This window comes from Syngnathus leptorhynchus, chromosome 3 (assembly GCF_054491065.1).
Source record: "Syngnathus leptorhynchus isolate UIUO chromosome 3, UIUO_Slep, whole genome shotgun sequence".
NCBI classification, from domain to species: domain Eukaryota; kingdom Metazoa; phylum Chordata; class Actinopteri; order Syngnathiformes; family Syngnathidae; genus Syngnathus; species Syngnathus leptorhynchus.
In genome coordinates, this window is record NC_141197.1 from 18,038,143 (window position 1) to 18,060,444 (window position 22,302).

Genomic DNA, 22,302 nt, shown 5'->3' on the forward strand with positions numbered 1-22,302 from the left:
TAATCATAGGCCACTTCATTAGGGAAAAAGCTTAAGCGAAAGTGGAAAGTGCCACACCTGCACTCACCCCCACTTTCTGATTGGCTGTTTGATCTGTGACGTCACTCGGACACTGCATTAGGTACACCTCCATTTTCAGGTTTGTTCGCGAAGATTCACGAGTGACAGACAGCATTACTGGTATGCCATCTGATACACGTTAGGCAGACATTGATGTTTTAATTTTGTATTTGTTGGATGGTAGTTGACGGTCTTCTTATCCTGAATGTTTGCGTTTGGATAAAAGGTTGAAAAAAAATCCGTTATGCCGACATTTGTTATTTTGGGGGACACCAACTCATATAATAACTTAAAACACATACATATTGTCATATTAAGTAGTTCACCAAAAGTCTGATTTTTATGTTTTAATTGGCGAATATAAAAACAAGGAATAAAACACCAGACAAGTTTTAACATGAATGTTTATTAAAATAATAATAAAAGTACATTTCAAACCAGCAATCTAATGTGAAATTGCAGTAGATGTATATAAATATGACAACAATATTTAGGCGTATATATGCATACACGTTATTTAAAAACTACTATACTCACTCACTCACTCACTCACTCACTCACTCACTCACTCACTCACTCACTCACTCACTCACTCACTCACTCACTCACTATACTCACTATACTCACTCACTCACTCACTCACTCACTCACTCACTCACTCACTCACTCACTCACTCACTCTCGGTGAACGGGTAATGCAATTCACGGGAAGTTACGTCATTTTCTTCTTTGTTTTACGGCAAGGTGGCACCAGCTTCAATTATGGCCCGCCATCTATTCTGTCTGGCCCGCGAGATGACGTTAATATGATGTATTAAAAAAAAAAAAAATTCCATCCCCATATTTTTTTAAAGAAAAAAAGTGCATACATTTGATGGGGTTGTTGTATGCCATACAATTTTTTTTGGCCCGCGTCCAAAAGTAATTTGGAGAACTAGGCTGTCAAACTAGGGTTAGGGTTTCCGACTAGGTTTTCCAACGAGTTTTGGATCGCTAATTAGAGTTCCGAACTAGGGTTAAGGTTTCCGAATAGGCTTTTAAACCAAGGTTAGGGTTTCAAACTAGGTTTTAAAACTAGGGTTAGGGTTTCCAACGAGGGTTTCAAACTACTTTTAGGGTTTCTAAGATTGGGGTTTCTAACTTGGCCAGTGGTCAGCAAATAGGGGCCCGCGATGGCCCGCGTCCAAAAGTATTGCCGTCCCCTGCTGTATGTATTTCTTATTTTTGTATTGCATTTTAAGACGTCACCTGGCCAAGTGTGATCAGCTTTAATTCCCTTGTAAATAGAATAAAAACAATAATGCATAAAAACTATAAAAATAGAACAAATGAAAGTCATGCAACTGATGGGAACCAATGCAGTACAATTAGTTGTGTGTATTTTTTTTTTTGGACACGTTTGATCATTCAAACAAGGCACTGAAAACAAAGAACAAAACAAGATATATGCTAAACATATTTTTCTCCATATTGCCTAAAGAACACACATTTTCCAACCCAGCCTTATTTTCCCATGTGCATTCATACAAAATGAATCCACAGTGTCACTTTTTACAGCAATTTGTTTGATTTTCTGAAAGTAAGTAAAAGTCAAGTGAAGTGAAGGCAACACACACACACACACACACACACACACACACACACACACACACACACACACACACACACACACACACACACACACACACCTTGAAACTGTGAGAAGAGCACCTGTGATAGAAAAGCTCCTAAATGTCACCACCGCGCACTGATGGGCTGCTGCTCAATTAATTCAATGTCAGTCACGCTTCCCTTTACTACCTCTCTCCATCAGAATTATACTGCTATAACAAATTCTAATCATGAGCTACAGTTCCCTTAGACATGATGCTTGTTGTTTTAAAGTAGGGTAAGGTTCCTAATTAGTGTTGGGGTTCCAAAATGCAGCCCTACTGCAACAGACCTGATTCAAATCATCAGCATTGTTATCATCTTTTCCAAAGCTTGCTGATGAGATGATTTGAAATATGTGTTCTGTAGTAGGGCTGCACCTAAAACAGACAGGGTAGGGTTAGGGTTTCAAGTGATTTGTTTTGTCACCCTTCCCACAGCACTGAAAAACCTTTGGCTCCGCCCCTATTTTAACTCTGGATTTCCCTCTGACTGCAAGACAGGTTTAGCATTAACTATTTACGACGGCCCAGTTTTGTTGAACGTACCATCGTCTGACCTGATGGGGGTGGCTTCCAGGTCGGATGGGATTAAAAGTTGAGGTATTTATGGTAGTGTTTCAGGAATCTGGACATTTCAGAGCCATCATAAAAGTCATCTTTGCAGCAACAGCACAGACAACAGGAGGCACTTGAATGCAAATTCATAGTGGATTGTAAAAGTGTTGAAATAGGCCAACAAGAGGAAAATAGTCAAACAATGCTGAATTAAAACTTTTACAATTTGTTTTAGAAACATTTTTCAGCAGCTACACGTGGCCACCGAGTGGAAATAAAGCAGCTTTATAAACAAAGAATCAACACTTGGTGATTCAAACACATATAAGGCAAAAATGAAAAATGATGACGGGACATTTTGGAGTGACTCCACACATTTGATGTGTCTACATTAAAAACATACATTTGACAAGTTAACAACTTTTGTGTTCCAGGAAATGGAAACACGTTTTGTGGAATTCAAATGTGGCACCCACACAGTTTATATTATATAGGATATACTAATATGCAAACATGTATAGTATATAAAGTCATACATATTTTTAATATGAGACATAACAGCGCATCATTGTGGTTATGGAGACAAGGAAAGGCTGTTGCGTTATTGTTGCGTTTGAGAACAAAACAAATATGAGGTGCCGGTTCTTTCCTCTGGAATGACTTCCCTTTAAATGTCTGTCCAATTTTAAAACTCATTTGAAGATTTACTTTTTTTTAATATTAATACTGTGAATTTTTTGGGTGGTTTAACTGTCTCTAAAAAGCGCGTTGTTACAGTTTCCGCTGTTGTCAGGTCACAAGACGCAACCTTCGTTTTGTTCTTGGTACGCCACGAAAATACAAGGTAAGAGGTAAGGAGAAAAAAAAAAGAAAAAAAAAGCTTTGTTTTGGTTTTGAGGCTACACCGTTGTGATCACAGTGTGACGAACGTCATATCGGTCATGGTGAACTCTCGTTTGGCTTCTGCTCAAATCTTTGCATACAAATACATGACGTCACCTCTTTTCAGTCATCTTCCGTCACCTCCGTCTTGATGTCATCGACCAACGTTAAGCCGGCTCCGTCCGCTCCATCTATCGCCGCCTTTTCCAGACTCTGCTCGTCCTGGAGGCCAGTCAGGGAGCAGCCCGTCGGCCCGGACGCGGCCCCTCGGCCCAGGGCGGCCACCCAGCTGGGCATCAGGGTGGGAACCTGCCGCGGGAAAGGACACGTTGGAGTTCTTCTGTGCTGTACGAGAATCGGAAGACTTTGATATTCAAGGTTCTTGTAAACCTGCTCGTCGTTGCCGTCCGCTTCGTCACCGTTGGACTGACAACCAGGACTTTGGACGTCGATGCTGTGGTTCTCCAAAATGGCTGCTTCTTTGAGATCACACACATTCCTCACATCTTATGGACATTTGAAGAAAACAGAAAATATATATAGCGGGCCACAGAGGAAGACATTACCGATGTTGGCACGTCTCTTCATATCCTTGCGGCGGTTGGCAAACCAGTTGTACACTTTTAGAGACGTCACCTTCTCAAAGTCCAGAAGCTTTTTTCCTGAAACACACACCCAGGAAGTGCTCGCTTGTTTTTCTGGATGCCAAGGAGCAGGGAGGGATCGATCCGGACCCACCTGGTTTCTGAATGACGGCGTTGCAAGCCATGGAGATCTCCTCCCTCCTCGCCTCGTCGGGATACTGATTGTCACTGAAGTAGCTGCACGCACACATACGAAATGAAGAAAGGCGTCATGTCACTTGGCCATGCAGCAATCTGTAACGTTACCTTTCCATGAGGGCCAGACACTCTTTCCTCCAGGTGAATCTGTTCCCCCGGCGCAGGCGAAAGCCCCCTGGAGCAGGGGCAAATGTGGGCGGGGCCTGGTGCCAGTCCATCACCACGTCCTCCAGAGTCAGCGGGGCGCTATGCATGGCTAGTGTGGCGCCTGATGTGCCAGACACATATTAAGTGTCAAATACAAAACACACAAAACATGAATGCACGTAAACAGAATGTTTTTTTGGAAGCCAGAGATGAATAGATCGATGCTGCGGACAGCTAGAGAGACGAGCTTGAAGACTAATAGACGGACGGACAGACAGATGTGTGCTGACCAGGGTTGCTCTTCTCCAGCTGATACCATCTGAAAAAGGCTCGTTTCTTCTGCTCACTGAGGTCAGACCCTTGCTGCAGTAACCAGTGGGAGATGCGACTCTGACTAATTCCTGTAAGAGGACCAGGACAGGTGAGCTTTCACTTAAGGAAAGAAGAAGGGAGGGGGGGGGGGGGGGGCACGCACCTGTCACCTGTGCAACCACGGCCTGGGAGATGCGCCTGCTGGCCAGGAAGCATTTGATCTCCTCCTTCATGACACTGCTGTTTCTCCTACAAGCGGACACATGTAGCACACATAGGGTAGCTAGGGTCCATCGTCAAACCCATTCCACACGGCTCCTACCTCATCAAGTCTTCCACTTTCTCGTCGACATCCGCGTCGTCGTCACCCGCCTCAAACCCGAAGCCCACCGAACCGCCGCCCACTAGAGGAAACCTAGTCAGCGGCGACATCTTCCCGTTGGTCTGAGCTACCGTTGCCATGGCTACGGGCAAGGTTACATCAAAGCTACTTGGAGATAGACGGCCGTCGGAGAAGGCCGTCTGAGTGGCGGCGCTGGAAGACGAAGGCGGGGCGTCGGAAGACAGGTGGTGTTTTGAGGTGCGTCTGTGAGGGCGGTCCAGGTGGTCCAAGGTATCCAGAGCATGGAGTAGCTCGGCCTGGCTGATGCCTGTCCTCCTGAGCCTCTGGAGGAGGTCGATCTGCTCAATGGTGAAGCGAGGCTCCTCACAATGCTGGAACATCCTAGAGGAAAGGAAAGAAATACATTTCTGATACTCGTCAACACAGGTTTTGATCTGAATAAAATTAATGTTTATGGGACGAAACCAGAGTTCCCGGAGAAAAAACACACGGGCACAGAGAGAACATGAGACCTCCACACAGCCCACTACCTCTGACTTGTGAGGCTAACGTGCTAACCAGTGCACCAAAGTGTTTACTCCTCTAAAATTACTGCTGTATTGTTAGGGATGGGTGAGTATTAACACAAGTTACTGGTATCCATGCTGAAACCATATTCATATTACAGTATGGGTTACTCGTGAAAGCTGCCGATACCAGACAACGATATCTCAGGCAACAAAATCAAACATAAAGTCCTCCTCAGCAGTGATATAACAATTTGATACATTGGCAAATCGCAATCATTATTAATATTACTGTTATCATTTATTATAAAAAAACAAAAAACAAAATCGGACCAACAAAATGCCTGAAAATAGTTTCACCATGTTGAAGAACAGCGCTGTTTGAACTTTTCCTTCTCACACGAAAGTCCATTGAAAAAACAGCTGATTTTGTACTGCTTGGTACACTGTGCGACTGAACACTTGGTTTGGTAGATGACGAAGATGAGCAGTGGTGCGTCGAAATCACTGCTGCGAGGTGGAATCCAAAAATGCCGAATAAGAGGGGAACTCTTACTTAACCGAGAGAGACGAAAGTCTATTAGTTTGGGAGCCTGTATGTCAACATTTGGGCATAAGATAGCAGAACTACGGGGTGATTAAAGGGGACTTGGCCGCCAGCACTTCGCCGAGAAAAGGAAATCAAGCGGGCTAATGTTATAAACACTGCTGCGGCTCGAAACTTACCTTCCTTATTCCAGTCGACAGTTCTCCGCAAATGTTTTTTGTTGTGACATGCAAGTGTCAATGAAGACGGAGGACTCTTAAAACGTTCATTTCCCCTTCAATAACGTCTTCTCTTGACTGCATTTAGGCTTCAAGAGTCAGGGAGATTGGCCTATTGTCAGCGCTCCAGGCGCCATGTTTGACACTGCGCCGCAAGGGACGATGGGATTGGAATTGCCAAATCAGGCGTTCTGATTTGTTATGACCATTTACGGTACAAACACAAAAAGACGCTCCACAGCTATACGAAAAAAAAAAAAGTATATATTAAAAATACATCAAATAAAAATGTATAAAATACATAATTACTTTATGAAATAAGCATTCTAATTCTTCTGATTATTCCTTACCTTTTAATGAAACATTTTAAATGACTAAATTTTAATTTAGTGGATTGTGATCATTTATTTATTCCCCCAAAAAATCACGAATCAATAAAACTAAAAAAAAATCTTTATTCAACTTTTTCAAAGCAAATATACACTAAGCTGCTTAAAATGTAAATTCTCAATCTCATTGTTTTTCAGTTGAAATTCCTTAATTACGGTGTGCCCAGCCATTTTTCACTTGTGACGTAGTGACTTGATTGACAGGTTTCAGACGATGGTTCACCACAGAGGCGGTCGGGTTAGCATTCCTTTCCATGTGAGTGAGTCTGCCACCTGCAACATTTTTTAGCCACGTCAATCAATGAAACACCTCTCGTGAAAACAATGTTTGCTCACCTGCATTCTCTTGTGAAGAAACATCAATTTCTGGTTCAGACATTCAATCTCCTGAGAGTACAGTAGAATCGGAAAATATGAACATTTGATGAAATGAAAAAAAAAAAAAAGACAGTCATGTATGTTCTATTGGTTGCTTTTAAGTACCTGGCTCAATTTTTCATTACGTCTCTCTTTTATTTGAGGCAGAAGTTCCTCAAGTCTCTGAATCTGCAACAATTCAATACTTTAAAATCATTACAACATATAAAAATGAATAAATTCATTTTAAATATAGATAATACAATTATAAAACACCAGATTAGAATATATTTTGCATTTTAATTCATTAATCAACATTCCACAAAAGGAAAAACTCCATGTTTACTCATGTGATTAAAACAAATGATCAATTCTACCATTATTACTCTTTTTCATATTTCAAATATTTATGGGACATTTGTACAATGAATATTTATTTGATATAATGAATAAAAACACATTTCAAACTACATTTCAGAATTTTTGTGAGCCGCGTACCCTCTTGTTGACAGAGAGCAGTCTGGTCTTCATGCTCTTGTTGATGACAGTCATGGGAATACTTTTAGGGTTGGGCCGCACTAGAAACAAGAAGGAAAAAGTGAAACACATCAATATTGGGTCATCATCATGGTTATCAATTGATATAAAAAAAAATATTTTCATGATTTGTGTCTAGTGTGATGTTACCATGCTGAAAGATCTTGGCTACCTCAAGCAAGTAGGGCCTGTGCACAGAAACGACATCAGTGTTTTGAACGAACAGCAGGGACGGGCAACCAATTATTTCTTCTTATCATCTAGTGCAGAAAAAAATCCTCACATTCATACATACATGTGCTTGCTGTTTGCTGGGATGGAACTGTTCAGAGGGATTAGACATCCACGCTGATTTCTTATCTGCACATACATGCAAGTCATTCAGTGAGTCATAATAAAAGGCAAATATGTGTGCTGCTTACCTTGAATACAACATCTGAAGAGTCTAGGCCGAAGGAGACGGCGATGATCTGAAAATGAGGAGAACAAGCAATGATGCTTCTTTTATATTGACTGACTGGAATGTGTGCGTGCTTGTGAGCAGCAGGGAGCACCTGTTCGATAGAGGACATGTCGGCCGCCTGAGGAATTGACACCTCGCGGAGAGCCACAACTCTACCATCTGCAGCATACATCATCCGTTACCCGGAATAGTTTTTCATTATAACAAGTACTACACATAACATGCATGTGTGCTAAATTGAAATACTGCTATAGGAAAGAGGCATTGTATTTCCAAACATTTTTTGCGTGGATTTTTAGAGTAAATCTTATGTGATTGAAAAAAGGTTGTGGATTTTTGTATGTGATTTTTTTGGTGTGATTTATGTGGATTTTTGGGTGATTTCTATTTGCTGTGTCTTGTAGAAATTATGCAAACACTGGCAGAGATTTATGAGGCAAGAAATATATTTGTCTATTTCTTAATTATTGTGAGACATTAACGTGATCAGTATCTGAAAATGTATATCACTACGACAACACACAAACACATCATTTAATTTTAAAAACAATTTCAGAATAGCCTGACTCTGAATTTAGGTCCAAACTCGGATGACGTCAGTATTGCCATCGTAAAAGAAGACCCCTGAACTGTACCTGTTGCTCTTGAATCGACAGGAGCACTTCAACAGTCAACGCAGCTGTTGTAACACGGAGAGTAGCTCTATTCAAATTTGACTAGAAAGCAAACGTTTCTTCTTCTAAATGCATTTTGTTCGAATTGACAGTTTGTTGTAAATAGAAAGCTATCGGTTGTCGTGACGATCGTCACGCGCACGAATTTCGAGGTAATGTTTCCATTTTACAATTTTGCATGACTGATGGATGTGAAAGTGAGACAAGTGAGTCAAACCGTTTTTGTCGAGTCTTCTGAGGGCGACCCAAACTTTGGTGACATGCGTGGGAGTGTCAAACCTAACGTCAGACATCCTTTTTTTTTTTTATCTTTACGAGCGGTCGCGGGGGCAGAAATGGCTGGAGACCAGACGTGCTGATAAGAACACACTCGATCCAGGAACCCAATTTCAAAATAAAAGGGCATTTCAATAAAAAGCAAAACAAAGGTTTGTCAGTTTATTTTGAAAAGCACCAGAGGAAAATGTTCTCACTTGCATTAGAACACCAGCTCTCACATTTATTACCTAGAGCAGCATAAAACAACGTGCATTCTGTATTTACTTTCACACAAATTTTAGTTATTTCAAAACAACAACAACAAAAAAAAAGCTCATGTATTAAATCCAAACGTCCCATTTTAGAGCAGCTTGCATGCCTCCATCTTGCATGAATCTTTTTTTTTTTTAGGAGGTAATAGAAATCATGTTGTTGGGACTCAGGATCTCGATCCAGTAGCCATCGGGGTCCTGGATGAAGGCTAGTCCTTTCATTTTTCCTGGGAGATGAAAATCATTGAAATGTTCATAATCATAACGACGAGGAAACATAATTTAGTGGTAATTCACCGTTTTCAACTCAATGTCAACCATCTTACCGTCGTCGGGTTTCTTGACGAAGGTGACGCCTTGCTCTTCAAACAGCTTGCAGGCCTTGTTGACGTCCGGCACCGCGATGCCGATGTGGCCTGTGGAGATGAACGGTAAGACACACTTTACAGCCATTATTTTAGATGGAGGGAAAAAAAATCTGAAAGTCTTATTAACAGACTGCATTAGTCTTATTTAAATCCAAACTTACCAAAGCCACGTGGATCTGAGTTTCCGTTGTGGTACGACTGGCTTTCATCAGACTCTGAACCCCAGTTACTAGAAGAGAGGTGCAACATTAAGCAAAGAAGTGGGAAACCGAAGATACTCTCCGCCGCCTCCGTTTTCAATCCGAAGGAATGCTCAACTGACTGTCACATGTCAAACGTGCTACTCTCGGGACAGAGGAGACCATTTTAGCGAGCCGGCGACGGCGCTTACTGCGTCAACTCGATGGTGGCCCTGCGAGAGAAAGTCCACGACGTCCTCTCCTTCACGTCGGCGGGGATCTCGTTCTTGTCTTCGTAGCCCAGGAAGAAGAGGGAGAAGCGCATGGAGGGGAAGTCGAACCTCTGCAGCAAACTGGGGGCAAATTGTACACACACATTCACAGTAAACACAAAACCTCACACATAGAAACCCGAAAATAACACGCAAACAGATAAACACAGCGGAACACCATGTTACTTACGTCATGCCAAGGATCCTGGTGTAGAAATCCAAGGATTTAATCGGATCCTTCACTCGCAGCATCGTCTGCTGCATCATGAAATCCTACAGGAAGGGCGTTTTTTTACATTGAATTAGAGGACAATTTTATACAAAAACGAAAGTGAACAAAATTTCATCCTCTGATGTGGGCCTGTGAAAGGTGGCATGAGACCAAATGGCATCTGTGTGTGAGCGTACACACAGAACTAATATGCGTGTGTGTCGGTTTTCAAGTAGCTCGCACTAGAACGTCAAAAACGTTTCTGTTGGTCTGAATGAATGGCAGCAGACAAGGCAAACATTCACACGGCCATTCTTACTTGTCAACGGGAAGAAAAAGCCAAAAGAATCTCAACAATCTTTATTTCAACGAGACACTAAGTGTGTGTGTGGAGTATAAATGGAGTCAAATGGAGTTCAAACATTTTTCCATAGATTTAAACTATTCCAACTTGAGACTGTTCATTTAATGAAAGAACAGCAAGGAAACTGTTTAGCCCAAAATTCCAAACATCAGTGGAGCAGCTTAAAGTTGGAATGGTCTGAATCTGTTGTGTGAAAAAAAAAAAAAAATGCAAGGATGAGTTACATAATGAAAATTGTCTCCATTCATTTAAATGGAAAGAACTTTCACGTAAACCGTGGCTGTTCAGTGAAAATGTTGAATGAATGTGAATATTTTGAAACTGGAGTAGAATGGTTTGGAATGGGTGAAAAAATGTGGAATTTGTTGAATGCTCTTTTTAGAACTTTGAAGAGCTAGCTGGCTAGCCTGTCACTTAAATTAGCTTCGTGGTGCTAATTCCCACTTGCCCGCCTTCTGTTAAAATGTTAACCATTTGTTACACTACTACTAACACACACAATAACAACGCTGAATCTATTCCTAACTTTATCAATTCAAAAACAGCCATTTGAAGTAACATGGCGAGTCACGACGCAACAAAATTGGCCATGTCCGATAATGGACGCAGGCTACGTCACCGGGAAATCGTGTATGCTAGGGTTGGCCCTCACCGAGGATTGTCAGATCCCCCAAACTTGACTCCCGCGTCAAACCGGTGGCAACATTGCCTACCTTAGTAATGGGGTCTCCATCTTTGCACGCCGCCGCCGCCAGCTCATCCGATAGACCTCTGTCGCTCATTTTGTCACGAGAATTGAGTTCAGTACCTGGTTGACATGTTAAGAAAAGCTCCGGAGATGATCGTCAACACTCGGCTCGGACTCGACGGGGGCGTCGGTCGGTGTCCGTGTGAAGTTGAAGTCAAAGCTCGATTGACTGTTTAACTGACAAGTCTCCATAGCCCCGCCCCTAAAGCTACCCACTGCAATAAAAGCATATTTAAAGCAGGCCAGTTTTGTGAAATGCAAATTTCTAATTTTACGTAATTATGAAATAGTATCTATTCTTCGGAATGTATCTTAAAATGTTCAGGCATATTCCAAAGGCAAAATATGTACTTAAATCTTGAAATAGTTTTAATTGTTCTTATTTTGAAATAAAAAAGCATGACGTGGACGTCACCATTATGGGCGCGGTCGCCACAAGTTTGACAAGTTTGTGTTGTATTTTTGTTTCTGCAATTAAATCATCGAATTTCAAAGGCCCCGTGTTAAAAGTCCATGTAATCTTCTGAAATTTGGTGCACAGTCTAAAATGAGCAAGAACTAAACAGAAGACACAATTTTGCCACAGAAATAAGTTTAGCTCAATAAGTTGTGTACATTGTGACCCCAGAGAAAATGTGATCAGCTTTTAAAGTCACACATCCAACTGTACATTATGATTGGCCGGCTGCAGATGACAAGATGCAATTTTTTTTTTTTATACAAAAAATTGCAAGCAGACACTGAAGGGAACAAGCTGGATGGAAAAAAAATTCTAACCCCAAGTTGACAATACCTCAGAGAGGCGGCCATTAATTCCTAGGACGATTATGAGATGACTGTTTGGTTCCCCGTGTTGAATACGATAGTATTTATTCATTATTTGCTTTTTCTATTGGAAGAAAAATGTGTTTCCCCCACATGATTCAGTTTAAATGTTTTTTCTAACCCTCTTATCTCATGGAAACAATTTTTTCTTTCATTAAAAAAACTTAAATGATAGAATACAAGTGCCATTGAAAACCAGCCCACAGGAGATACAATACAAAAAAAGAAGTAGATGAGAGGAAGGGAATAAAAAGCCCTTTACTGCTACCATAATGGCATCCTCAATAGCTACGTCCAAACATTGTGTAGTACTGAGCTGGCGCCTTGCCGCAGACGCACAGCTGACCGGGCTGCAGTGTCTTGAGCGGCGAGAAGGGGATGCACAGACTCTTGGCACCCATAGATGCCGCTCCTGGCTCCAGGTCCTGATCCCTGAGAACACAAAATAAAACTATTGGCATTCTAAAAAAAGCAAAAGGACGAGAAAGAGGAAACATGTACATACTTGGCAGTGGTTTTCTTGATCCAGTCCTCGCAGTCCATGCCACCACAGAACGGAATCTGGACGATCTGCCAGATGGAAGAAAAAGCGTTAATGAGATTCCATACAATAAGGCAATTTAATTTTGGCTGTCTGTAATTGATTTGTCGAGGTGTCTTAATAGTGTACACAAGTAAAAAAACATAATTTAGTTAACACAGCGTGACAGGAGTGAACGTCCTCTGGGTCGGGTGCGACTTGCTCCTCACCTTGCCGGAGTCCAGCTCCTTCTGGAATTGTTCCATCGTGTCAGCAGCCACCAGGTGAGTCTTCAGGTCATTTGAAGCTCTGTTTTAAGGTTTTTAAAAAAAAAAAAAGAAAAATGTATATTTGAGGATTTATATTTATTTGCAACTGAACATGTAACAAAGAATTATTTCCTTCCTTTATGCATTTATGAGCAGTAGGTGTTTTTTGTACATTCTAGTAAGTCTTACTTATTGAACAGGTAGATCTGAATGTCCTCCAACATGGCGGCCAGTTTCTTCTCCACCTCAGCCTCGGGGATGGTCACCTTCTCGCCGGTATCTCTCCTCACGGCGACACACTGGCGCTGCTGCATGTCCTTCGGGCCCACCTCCAGGCGGATGGGGACCCCCTGGGGGGAGACAAAAAAAAAAAAAAAGGCATTCATTTTTACAAATTTGTAATAAATACTTTCTGTTCAAGTGGTGACTTTTTACCTTGAGTTCCCAGTGGTTGAACTTCCACCCCGGGGAGTAGTTGTCACGAATGTCAGATTTCACTCTGATGTCGGCGGCTAGCAGTCTGTTGACGTATACGTCGCACTGGTCTATCAGCGTGTCTTTTTCCTGCTCCGCCAGCGAGGCTGTGATCCCGCATGGAATGATGACAACCTGAGCGGCGAGAGAGCGCCAACATCCACGTAAGCTCGACTTGTGTTGAAGATGAAGTCTAGTGTGGTGCGTCTACCTGAAGGCATGCCACTCTGGGTGGCAGCACCAGCCCCCTGTTGTCTCCGTGCACCATGGTGAGGACACCGATGGTCCTGGTGGTAAGACCCCAGGAGTTCTGGAAGGCATGTTGTTTCTCGCCGGGCTTCTTGGGGTCTTCGAACACAATCTCGAACATCTTGGAGAAGTTCTGACCGAGATGGTGGGATGTGGCACCCTGGATGGCGCGGCCACTGGCGGAGATGAAGGCCTCCACGGTGGTGGTGTAATCGCCTCCTGCAAACTTCTCCTTCTCAGTCTTCCTGCCTTTTACCACTGGGATGGCCATCAGCTCCTCATACACTCTGGCGTACAGGTCCAGGATCTGAAGCACCTACAAACAGAATGGAAATCATATTGAACTATGAAGTAAACAGAGCAGTGTGATCAATTCTAATGAATCAATTAAATGGTGGGAATCATTTCTAAAGAGCCTAGTTACCTCCTTAGCAGCCTCCTCTTTGGTAGCAAAGGCCGTGTGTCCCTCCTGCCACAAGAACTCACGAGTCCTCAGGAAGGGCTGGGGGTGTTTGAACTCCCATCTCTACAAATGAGAACATGCGAGATTTCACAGTGCCTAACTTCAATGGACCTAAAGTAGAACATTGGGAATTTTGTAAACTGACCACGACGTTGCACCACTGGTTGAGCTTGATTGGAAGATCTCTGTGGGACTGGACCCATTTGGCGTAGGCTGGGTACATCACTGAAAGACAAAACCATGGACTTGTTAGTTTTTATTTCTGAGCTATTATTTCAAAAATGATCTGCTCCTTTCTTTTTAAATTCCTCCTGCATTCTTAAAAGGTGTCTGACCTGTCTCGCTGGTGGGTCTGACAGCAATGGGCTCTGCCAGCTCTGTCTTTCCTGAGCGCGTTACCCAGGCAACCTGGAAAACAAGTTATTTCAGTATTGGCATTTTTAAATGAATGCACGAGCGTATGATTCTATAGTTGACCTCTGGAGCAAAGTCAGCAATGTGCGACTTCTCCTTCTCCAGGGCGGCCTGCGAGACGAACATGGGGAAGTAGCAGTTCTCCACGCCCAGCTTCTTGATCTCGCGATCAAAGAAGTCCTTAATGGCTTCCCAGATGGCGAAGGACCACGGGCGCAGCACGTAGCAGCCGCTCACGTCGTAGTATTCGATCATCTCCGCCTTGGTGATCACCTGCTCGGCAAATACTTGCATTAAGAAATGTGCGCCTTAATGTCTACCTAATGTTGAGCATATATTTGAATGTACCTGAGAATACCAGTCTGCCAAGTTCTCCTCTTTCTTAGTTTCTAAGCCCAAACTGAAAAGGATGAGGTCAGGTTTAAATCAGAAGGGGCAAAAAAAAATACGACAGCAATGTTGGTAAATGTTCCGTGAGTCGGGCAATATTTTGGCCACATCTCGCCTCCAAGCTATTAGCTCTCACCGCGTTTGCTTTTTGGGTCCTTGCCCATCTCCGGCTCCTCCAGCTCCACCTGCGGTATCCTTCCCCTGACTTGCTTTGTCTCCTTTCCCCTTCTTGGCTCCTCCGCCAGCTCCTCCCCCTGTGCCAGCTCCACCCTGTTTCTCAGACTTGTTGTCTCTCTCCTTACGGTTCTTGTCCTCACCACCGGCTGCCGCCACCGGTTTGTACTCCTGCCCGGTCAGCGTCTTGTATTTGCTCTTTAGGTCCAACAAACTCTTCACGGCTTCGTCCACCCGATCCTGAAACAGACGACTTCTATGATCAGTGTGGCCGGAATGGTTCCGTTTTAAGATCGGCCCTGCTGCGTATGGTCATCTCAAAAACATACATTTATCTTTAGCGCCATTTTATCACCTTGGGGGCCTTTTCGGTCTTCAGCGTCCTGACCAACTCTCCCTGCTGAGCCACCTTCTCAAAGAGGTCAGCGGCCGACGCGGAGTCGTTCTGAACAGGAGCTGGGGCTTTCCCAGGTTTGTATTCCTCACCCGTGACCTGCTTGTACTCGGCTTTCAGGGCGAGTAGTTGCTTGACTGCATTGTCTACTTGGTCCTAATGGAGAAAAAAATAAAATAATCAAGTGACCACATTTGACTTAGTTTGAAAGCTTAATATAAAATAATAAACTGGGCCTCATCCGTTCAAGGTGAAATATTTGCATTTAAACTCTAGTTTTTACAATCGTATATACCTTAGGTGCTTTTTGCGACTTGAGTTTGCGCACAAGCTCTCCCTGCTGCGCGACACGCTCGTACAGGCCGGATGACGTAGAAGAAGAAGAGGAGGAAGAGCGGGAGGAGGAGGAGGAAGACGAAGAAGAGGTCACGGCAGACGAAGTGGCAGTGGAGGCAGTCGCCGGGGCCATCCCGGGTTTGTAATCCTGACCCGTCAACTTTTTAAACTCGGCCTTGAGCGCCAGGAGCTGCTTGACCGCCGCGTCGATCTGGTCCTGGTACCATCAACACGTTAGCTTGTAGCGACGGGACAACGGAATGCGAAAGTAGAACGAGCGGACAAGGCTAGCCGGCAGAAATGAGACAGTGACGGACGTGAGGATGAACTTGACGGACAGGTGAGGGACAAGATGAAGATGTAACAGAACAGGTTTTGTTGTTTTGTTAGTGGTTCCACTGTAAAGACATTGTGGCCAGTTACCTTTGGCGCCTGCTCTGCTTTGAGCTTCCTGACAAGCTCACCCTGCTGAGAGACGCGCGTATACGGACAGGGAGCCGAGTCTCCTGATGGGGTAACTGGAGCTGGGGCGGAAGCAGGGGGGGACATACCCGGCTTGTAATCCAATCCAGTCTGTTCCTTAAACTGAGCCTGGGGAGAAAGAAAAATATTGAATCGTCATGGATAGTATTTTAAGATGTATACATTTGGCCATTGTTTGCATCTTCTCATCAGGGCCTGGTCCATAAAAGCTTTACCTTCAAAGTGAGAAGCTGCTTCACCGCCTTGTCCACTTCCTCTTTGGGTGCTTTGGCCGTCTTCAGCTGGCGGACAGTATCTCCGTGAGCGACGATGCTTGAGAAGATCTCACAAGCTGAGGAGGAGGAGGAGGTGGGTGCAGAGGCAGCGACCGAAGATGTAGCTGGGGAAGCTTTGGCGGCAGCGGAGCCCTGCTAAGAAACCAGGTCAGGAGGTAACCCCGAACAGATTTGCAACAAATGAAACAAAATGGACACTCACTGCGTTGCTGGATGCTTGGCTCTTGCCCTTGTCTTTGTCTTTGGAGCCGGCAGTGGGCATTTCCTTGACATGGCCATCAGGAATGTAGATGAGGATACATGGACTCTCCTTGCAGCTGTTAGGACTACAAAACAAAAAGTCATTATCTTCATCAAATTGGGATACTGTAAAAAAAAAAAAAAGAAAAAAAATTACCTGATGGACTCGTAGGGCTGGTCACAAATATAAAATCCCCGCCTCTGGAGCTGAATGATGTCCCCTTTCTTCAGAGACTTCAGACAGGGGTCACCCAGCATCTTCTCCTCCATCTGAAATGTCAGCACAGCCATGTCAAAATGTCCATGTGCAATCAAGGACATCTAGCCCATGCACACCTTGCTATCTTTATTGATGTAGTCCTTGAAGTCGTCGTCCTTGGTGATGACCGCTTTGGTGATGAGGGGCTGGTAGTTGACGCAGATGGTGGGCAGGAGGGGGGCATTGGCGGTTTCCGCTAGCCAGGTGATCTTGGTCGTCTTCTTGAAGTCCTTGTTGTCCAGATCCAGGCGCGCCTCCATGGACACAATCTTACCGTCGGCCCCTCTACGCGAAGGAGGAAAGAAAATCACCAGATGTACAAATAGATGATTCAATCAAGTGCATACTTGTTGATCTTGGTGATGATGAGGTTGCCCCAGTTAATGAAGGTGACCACCTCGCCTTCCGTGAACGTCTCGGCATCTGCTCCTTCCACCAACACTCGGGGTCCGTACCACACCTGTTTCATGCCCACCTCGGCGTTCTACGTGGAAGAGAGAAACTCAGCCACTGCGTGTGTGCCCGTTTGTGTGTAGAACAACTGCACACCTTTGGATGTTTGGCCACTTCTTTCATCTCCTCTGTAGCCTCCGGAACAGAAACTGGAACCACGTACGAGCTGGAGAGAGCCGTGTATCTGGCCGCGACTGGGTCTATCACCTAAAATATGCACACAATGATTGCAGAAGAATTAAAGACATACACACCAAAAAAATCCCCGAAATATCTGTAGGCAGAGACATGGAAGGGGGGGGGGACAGACTAAATGAGTAAATCACTGCTCCATGCAGGTAAAAAAAAAAAAAGAAAAGCAGCTGCTTGTTCAGTCCACAAACCACTTTAGCAACTTAATTCTTTCCAAGCTCTTCCAACAGCATCAAGTCTCCATCTTTGCATCTCACCCACGGTAAATAAACAGCAGCTAAGCCTAAAAGCAAAATGACGGAAGGAAGGTGTTGAAGAGGATGGAGAGGTTTTGGCAGAGAGGAGTACCTTCACGCAGCTAACGGGCAGCTTGGAAACACACAAGAGTGAGGAGATGCCGTCACATATGCACACACAGAGTACAGTTGCGCCAACTCCAAAGGTGAACCCCTCCCAAAAGTAGCACAATCTCAATCTCGAATTCCAACCATCATCATCGGAAACAATTTTAGCGCCCAATGGCTCATTTTTAAAACAGACACACATGCGTAGATGAAGTTAGTTTTAACATGACACCAGCTGAAAAACAAAACAAAAAAAACAAATACATGAAACTGTACCTGCAGATTAAACTATTCTGGATTTACGTGTGAGGCAGCCAGCCAAGAGAAAAAACATGTGGCACACAAATGAGGAGGGGGGAAAAAAGTAAATGTGGGACACAAGAGGGTAGTACTTGTTGGATGGTGGAGGTTGGGTGTAAAAAGGAAATGAAGGGACGAAGCCATACTCGCTGACAGACTAAACTCGCTTGAGCGTCATTTACTCTAGTTTGGCAACCTGATGTGCCATTTCTCATTCTTTGATAATAAAAAAAAAAAAAAAAAAAAAAAAAAAGGGAAACTGTACCTTCTTATTAAAGGCCCAGATCTTGTCCCACTCCATGTTCACCACGGACCTTGATCCACCCTGAAAACAGAGACATACTTTTAGCATTTGGGTAGAAACACGACATCCAAATGCATTTTTCCACCCTGTGGGATGAACGCACCTGTGCTGCTATGAATTGTTTGAGGCCCTCCACGGTCATGCCTCTCCTCAGGACCCCCCTGACAGTGGGGAAGCGAGGGTCGTCCCTGTGAAAGCGTCACCGCGACATCAATCCGTGCGCCGTACGAGGCGGAGGGAGTAAACCAGCCCGAGCTCACCATCCGTCAACGTATCCCTCGTCCACGAACCACGTGAGCTTGCGCTTGGACAGCACCGTGTTGTTAAGGTTGAGGCGGGAATACTCCCAGATGTACGGCTTCCTGAGGCGCAGCGCGTCGATGAACCAATAGTATTGCTCGTCACGGTCGTGGTATTCGGTGGTCCTCAGCGCGTGCGTCACGTTCTCTCTGCTGTCCACGATGGGGCAGGCAAAGTCGTACGTTGGGTAGACCCTGGTGGAGAAAGATGGCGGTTGGAAAATTTGGCCCCTCGCATAAAACTCTTTTAGTTCATTCGAGTACTTGTAGGTGGCTCCCGTGCGAGGGTGGGGGGTGTTCTTGCAGCGGTACACGGTGGGGTCCCGCATGCAGCCGTTGTTGGAGTTCATGTCCATCTTAGCCCTCATGCAGCACATCTGACCACGCTGGGTGCCGGCTTTCATCTCTGCCCACAGCTTCATGTTCTGCTCCAAAGCTGGAATTTTTTTGATTCATTTTAGACATGGCTGGGGGTTTTTTTTTCTTTGGAAAAATGTTGTTCCCCAAATAACAAACTTTTTTTTTTTAATTAAGCTTAAAAGGGTTTTAAAGACATTTGTGCAATTACATATTTTAAATGAATGAATTTCAAATGTTTTTAACATCAGTATATATATATTAGTATAAATGTAAATAGTTTAATTGTGTCTTTTCTAAACAAAGTTAGGTAGAAACGAGGCATTTGGAGTCAAGAGTATTATAGATTATTATTATTATCATCAACGGTAATAAATGAACATATAAGCCTGGAAGCTTGACCTAAGCGAATGGAAATATTCACAAGTACTGAACTCATTGTTGGTTTTAAAAAATTAAATATATATATAACATGACACTGTGACGCGACTGACAAGAATGAGTGCTGTGTCGCACACGTACTGTTATTCCTGCACTTGGACTCGATACGCTGCTCCCGCTCCTGCTTCATTGCTTCAGGGGGCGTATCGTCGATGTAGGCCTTGCCCTCGGCCATCAGCTGATCAGCCAGCTGCATGATGACGTTGAAGTGATCGCTGGTGTAGGTGAACTGGTCCGGTCGGATCTGCAGCATGGCCACGTCCTCCAAGATCACCTGAGGGGATGCACCGTTGTGTAATGAAACAATCAAAATACGAGGATTTCTGTTTCTCACCTTCTCAAAGTCCTCCTTCTCCTTCTCCGGGTTGGTGTCGTCAAAGCGCATGATGAGCTGGCCTTTAAAGGTGACCTGGTAATGCTGGTTCAGCAAAGCGGCCTTGGCATGGCCGATGTGCAGATACCTGGCGGCAAAGACAAAAAGATGACAATCGTTCGACAAAATGGAGTATCTCGTTTCCCGGGCGAGTCTCACCCGCTAGCTTCGGGTGGGAATCGAACAACCACCTTGCCCATCTCGGCTCCGGGCAAGTCCACAAACTTTCCGAGGTCGGCTTTCTTCTCCTTCGCCTCCGGCTGACAAGCATAGGAGAAAAACATCACAAAAATAAGTCGGGTTGGCTGAAAACAGTATGAAGAAAAAAAAACAAGCGCTGAATGCCATCAATAATCACAGGTGGCTTACATTGGACTTGGCAGGTGGAGCTTTCTTACTGGTGTATTTGTTGTCCAAGGCAGTGAAGGGAACCTGAGAACTCAGGAAGGAGAACCAACGACTGACGTGGCCGAAGGCTTTGTCCTTGTTGGGCCAGTCGCTGTGACCTAGAGAAGACAAACCACCGCAATGAACAATATGTTTCAAACTGGACAAGTTTTTAAAGGCGTTCACCTTTGAGGGCAGCCCACACAAACAGGTCGGCCAGCGTGAGGGCGTGGCCCACAAGGAAGGTTCTCAGCGACAGGGCCTTGTTTAGCTCGGCCAGAGAGGTGCTCAAATCGGGCTGCCCGCAAAGACGACGGGTGCTGAATTCCAGCCAGTGATCCACCTGCAGATCCCACAAACGCTCATGAAGCTGAAGTCAAAATTGCCATCACTCTTGAAAAATCACCACAAAAAGATTTCAACTTCACAAAATTTTGCAAGCAAGCACACACACCTCAGTCTGTTCCATCAAGTTGGCACCATAAAGGCAGAGAGCCGGCGCCACCCGAGCCAGATATCGGCTGATGGAGTTTGCGTCATTGAACTGGACGGCACTGCGGGGGCAACAACAAAGCACTTTTAACCTCTTCCACGGGGGACGGCTAGTTGAAAGGGTTGTCTTGCTTACTCGGAGACGTGGAGGCGGGTATCCTTGCCATCCTCGACCGAGAGCTGCACGCTTCCTTTCACATGCTCGGCGGTCAGGAGGGCTCCTGAAGAGACAGTGTGAACTCAATGTGAAACAAACACTGATTTCCTTTGACCATTCTTGACAGTGGAATGTGAGAACTGCGGCAAATCATTTTGGAATGGTTCTCTATACCACGGGTGGCTCCAAGCAATATGTATGGTGATTTCTTACATCTATTGACCCTCCATAATTCTGACGTCACGGCTGCGTTCTCTAAGCATAGTGGTCATAGGCATCGACCATCCCTGTGTGTCCGTCAATCCGAATTTTGCAGTCTTGCATCAGCATGCAGTACCTGCTCAGATCGGTGTCGCTGTTACGACGATGTCAAACATGGGACGACACGATTAAACTCATGATTAGTCCTTAACGCACTTCTTCAATGACTCAAAGTCCAATTATGAATGCAATTGAACAACATGCACGCGGGACTTTCGTCAAAGCATAAATTCAAACCCTTGGGCTGCTTTGGGTTAATTTGTAAGATGATGCAACACACGTCAAACATCCGCGCTACTTTCAAGTTCATTAAAGGTTAAATCGGTTATTAGGACGGGAGAAACAAGACGCATGGATTTAACCGCAATACGAGCAGAACATTTAAGCTTTGGTGCATGAAGGAGCTGCAATTATTTGGGGGTTTTGTCGCTTGTTTTGAGTGCCACGACGACAGGATCGGGTTGACGTACACGCCCCATTCAAGCTTGCTAAACCACAAAAGTGACTGAAAGTTACACACAGAAAAGTGTTAGGTATTTTTCTTCGTCCATTTTGCTGACGTCAGTGTTTGCAGCGGCCGTGTACTCATTAATGCATTAAAAATGTGTGATTTTATCATTGTTCTTATTTACTTTGGTGGTACAATAGCTACCCAAATTGCAGATGTACACCCCCTCTAAAAACAAACAACATATATGGATATAAAAGACTACAAATGAGGCTAAATTGTCACTGATGTGATTGTGTTTTTATGCCACTGGTGGACACGTAGCCGTGCTAATACGTTAGCAGCCTGGCCAGCATTTATCGTGGTTATTCTTCTTCTTCACAAAACTCATTCAGACGTTGCCACTCACCCAAAGGCGGGTTGCTTGTGTTGATGATCAGGTTTAACGCCATGGTGTGTGAAGCCGTGTACGAAAAGACCCTTCAACTACAAAACGTGACAGCAGTCAATGTAATCCCGACGAGCTCGCCACACTCAACCGCAAGAAGAGCGTGTAGACAGCAAGCGTGCTTCTTTGTAGTTTAGTTTGGCGACGGGTTTGAAAGCACATAGCTCATTACTGCCACTTAGCGG

General features: G+C 44.4%; 4 protein-coding genes across 11 annotated transcripts; all 4 read right to left on the bottom strand.

Moving 5' to 3' along the window:
- Positions 1 to 450: 450 nt before the first annotated feature.
- Positions 451 to 6,172, bottom strand: LOC147059584 (homeobox-containing protein 1-like). 4 transcript variants are annotated; one of them, XR_015065716.1, is made up of 10 exons: positions 5,966 to 6,172; positions 4,713 to 5,114; positions 4,554 to 4,639; positions 4,369 to 4,479; positions 4,040 to 4,199; positions 3,888 to 3,970; positions 3,716 to 3,811; positions 3,540 to 3,628; positions 2,102 to 3,458; positions 451 to 1,988 (listed from the first exon to the last, which is right to left on the bottom strand). XR_015065716.1 is itself a non-coding variant. In XM_085908130.1 (10 exons), the coding sequence occupies exons 2-10, from the start codon at positions 5,111 to 5,113 to the stop codon at positions 3,273 to 3,275; spliced, it is 1,125 nt and encodes a 374-aa protein (XP_085764256.1). In that variant the 5' UTR covers position 5,114; positions 5,966 to 6,172; the 3' UTR covers positions 451 to 3,272. The 4 variants fall into 4 exon arrangements, 3 of the variants coding, with proteins under 3 accessions (XP_085764256.1, XP_085764255.1, XP_085764254.1); XM_085908130.1 differs by having other exon boundaries at positions 451 to 3,458; positions 4,713 to 4,794; positions 4,882 to 5,114; XM_085908129.1 differs by having other exon boundaries at positions 451 to 3,458; positions 3,540 to 3,625.
- A 353-nt stretch (positions 6,173 to 6,525) lies between these two features.
- Positions 6,526 to 8,830, bottom strand: LOC147059585 (uncharacterized). 2 transcript variants are annotated; one of them, XM_085907378.1, is made up of 9 exons: positions 8,642 to 8,745; positions 7,842 to 7,909; positions 7,710 to 7,757; positions 7,583 to 7,647; positions 7,438 to 7,475; positions 7,249 to 7,328; positions 6,877 to 6,939; positions 6,730 to 6,780; positions 6,526 to 6,666 (listed from the first exon to the last, which is right to left on the bottom strand). In XM_085907378.1, exons 1-9 carry the CDS (start codon positions 8,715 to 8,717, stop codon positions 6,613 to 6,615), a joined length of 543 nt encoding a protein of 180 aa, XP_085763504.1. In that variant the 5' UTR covers positions 8,718 to 8,745; the 3' UTR covers positions 6,526 to 6,612. The 2 variants fall into 2 exon arrangements, with proteins under 2 accessions (XP_085763504.1, XP_085763503.1); XM_085907377.1 differs by lacking the exon at positions 7,842 to 7,909 and having other exon boundaries at positions 8,642 to 8,830.
- An 18-nt stretch (positions 8,831 to 8,848) lies between these two features.
- Positions 8,849 to 11,264, bottom strand: glo1 (glyoxalase 1). The gene is made up of 6 exons (XM_085907379.1): positions 11,062 to 11,264; positions 9,964 to 10,046; positions 9,714 to 9,854; positions 9,484 to 9,551; positions 9,281 to 9,370; positions 8,849 to 9,181 (listed from the first exon to the last, which is right to left on the bottom strand). The coding sequence occupies exons 1-6, from the start codon at positions 11,128 to 11,130 to the stop codon at positions 9,090 to 9,092; spliced, it is 543 nt and encodes a 180-aa protein (XP_085763505.1). The 5' UTR covers positions 11,131 to 11,264; the 3' UTR covers positions 8,849 to 9,089.
- Positions 11,265 to 12,160: 896 nt separating this feature from the next.
- On the bottom strand, positions 12,161 to 22,247 carry eprs1 (glutamyl-prolyl-tRNA synthetase 1). Of its 4 annotated transcripts, none has more exons than XM_085906785.1 (33): positions 22,079 to 22,247; positions 20,940 to 21,024; positions 20,766 to 20,865; positions 20,498 to 20,654; positions 20,294 to 20,430; positions 20,084 to 20,184; positions 19,886 to 20,012; positions 19,633 to 19,825; positions 19,018 to 19,189; positions 18,715 to 18,948; positions 18,558 to 18,642; positions 18,416 to 18,475; positions 17,411 to 17,521; positions 17,209 to 17,345; positions 16,939 to 17,146; positions 16,760 to 16,872; positions 16,565 to 16,688; positions 16,303 to 16,494; positions 16,028 to 16,195; positions 15,564 to 15,821; positions 15,230 to 15,424; positions 14,837 to 15,114; positions 14,659 to 14,710; positions 14,374 to 14,583; positions 14,232 to 14,304; positions 14,042 to 14,121; positions 13,858 to 13,959; positions 13,396 to 13,749; positions 13,146 to 13,319; positions 12,900 to 13,060; positions 12,672 to 12,750; positions 12,427 to 12,491; positions 12,161 to 12,353 (listed from the first exon to the last, which is right to left on the bottom strand). In XM_085906785.1, the coding sequence occupies exons 1-33, from the start codon at positions 22,119 to 22,121 to the stop codon at positions 12,203 to 12,205; spliced, it is 4,779 nt and encodes a 1,592-aa protein (XP_085762911.1). In that variant the 5' UTR covers positions 22,122 to 22,247; the 3' UTR covers positions 12,161 to 12,202. The 4 variants fall into 4 exon arrangements, with proteins under 4 accessions (XP_085762911.1, XP_085762910.1, XP_085762912.1 ...); XM_085906784.1 differs by having other exon boundaries at positions 16,303 to 16,497; XM_085906786.1 differs by lacking the exon at positions 15,564 to 15,821 and having other exon boundaries at positions 16,303 to 16,497.
- Between the last annotated feature and the right edge of the window lie 55 nt (positions 22,248 to 22,302).

What these genes read in the sequence shown, in the direction of transcription:
- LOC147059584 (XM_085908128.1), bottom strand. Translation starts at nt 5,113, where the DNA reads ATGTTCCAGCATTGTGAGGAGCCTCGCTTCACCATTGAGCAGATCGAC. An exon ending in TGTCTGGCCCTCATGGAAAG is followed by an intron (nt 3,971 to 4,039) that starts GTAACGTTACAG and finishes GTGTGCGTGCAG; the next exon opens with CTACTTCAGTGACAATCAGT. An exon ending in CGGACGGCAACGACGAGCAG is followed by an intron (nt 3,459 to 3,539) that starts GTTTACAAGAAC and finishes TTCCCGCGGCAG; the next exon opens with GTTCCCACCCTGATGCCCAG.
- LOC147059585 (XM_085907377.1), bottom strand. Translation starts at nt 8,830, where the DNA reads ATGCCCTTTTATTTTGAAATTGGGTTCCTGGATCGAGTGTGTTCTTAT. An exon ending in CAGAAGACTCGACAAAAACG is followed by an intron (nt 7,758 to 8,641) that starts GTTTGACTCACT and finishes CCTCATTTTCAG; the next exon opens with ATCATCGCCGTCTCCTTCGG. An exon ending in GTAATGAAAAATTGAGCCAG is followed by an intron (nt 6,781 to 6,876) that starts GTACTTAAAAGC and finishes CTGTACTCTCAG; the next exon opens with GAGATTGAATGTCTGAACCA.
- glo1 (XM_085907379.1), bottom strand. Translation starts at nt 11,130, where the DNA reads ATGAGCGACAGAGGTCTATCGGATGAGCTGGCGGCGGCGGCGTGCAAA. An exon ending in ATGGAGACCCCATTACTAAG is followed by an intron (nt 10,047 to 11,061) that starts GTAGGCAATGTT and finishes CCCTTCCTGTAG; the next exon opens with GATTTCATGATGCAGCAGAC. An exon ending in CTCAGATCCACGTGGCTTTG is followed by an intron (nt 9,371 to 9,483) that starts GTAAGTTTGGAT and finishes TCATCTCCACAG; the next exon opens with GCCACATCGGCATCGCGGTG.
- eprs1 (XM_085906783.1), bottom strand. Translation starts at nt 22,121, where the DNA reads ATGGCGTTAAACCTGATCATCAACACAAGCAACCCGCCTTTGG. An exon ending in GAGGGATACGTTGACGGATG is followed by an intron (nt 18,643 to 18,714) that starts GTGAGCTCGGGC and finishes ACGCTTTCACAG; the next exon opens with GGACGACCCTCGCTTCCCCA. An exon ending in CAGACCCACCAGCGAGACAG is followed by an intron (nt 14,122 to 14,231) that starts GTCAGACACCTT and finishes TTTGTCTTTCAG; the next exon opens with TGATGTACCCAGCCTACGCC.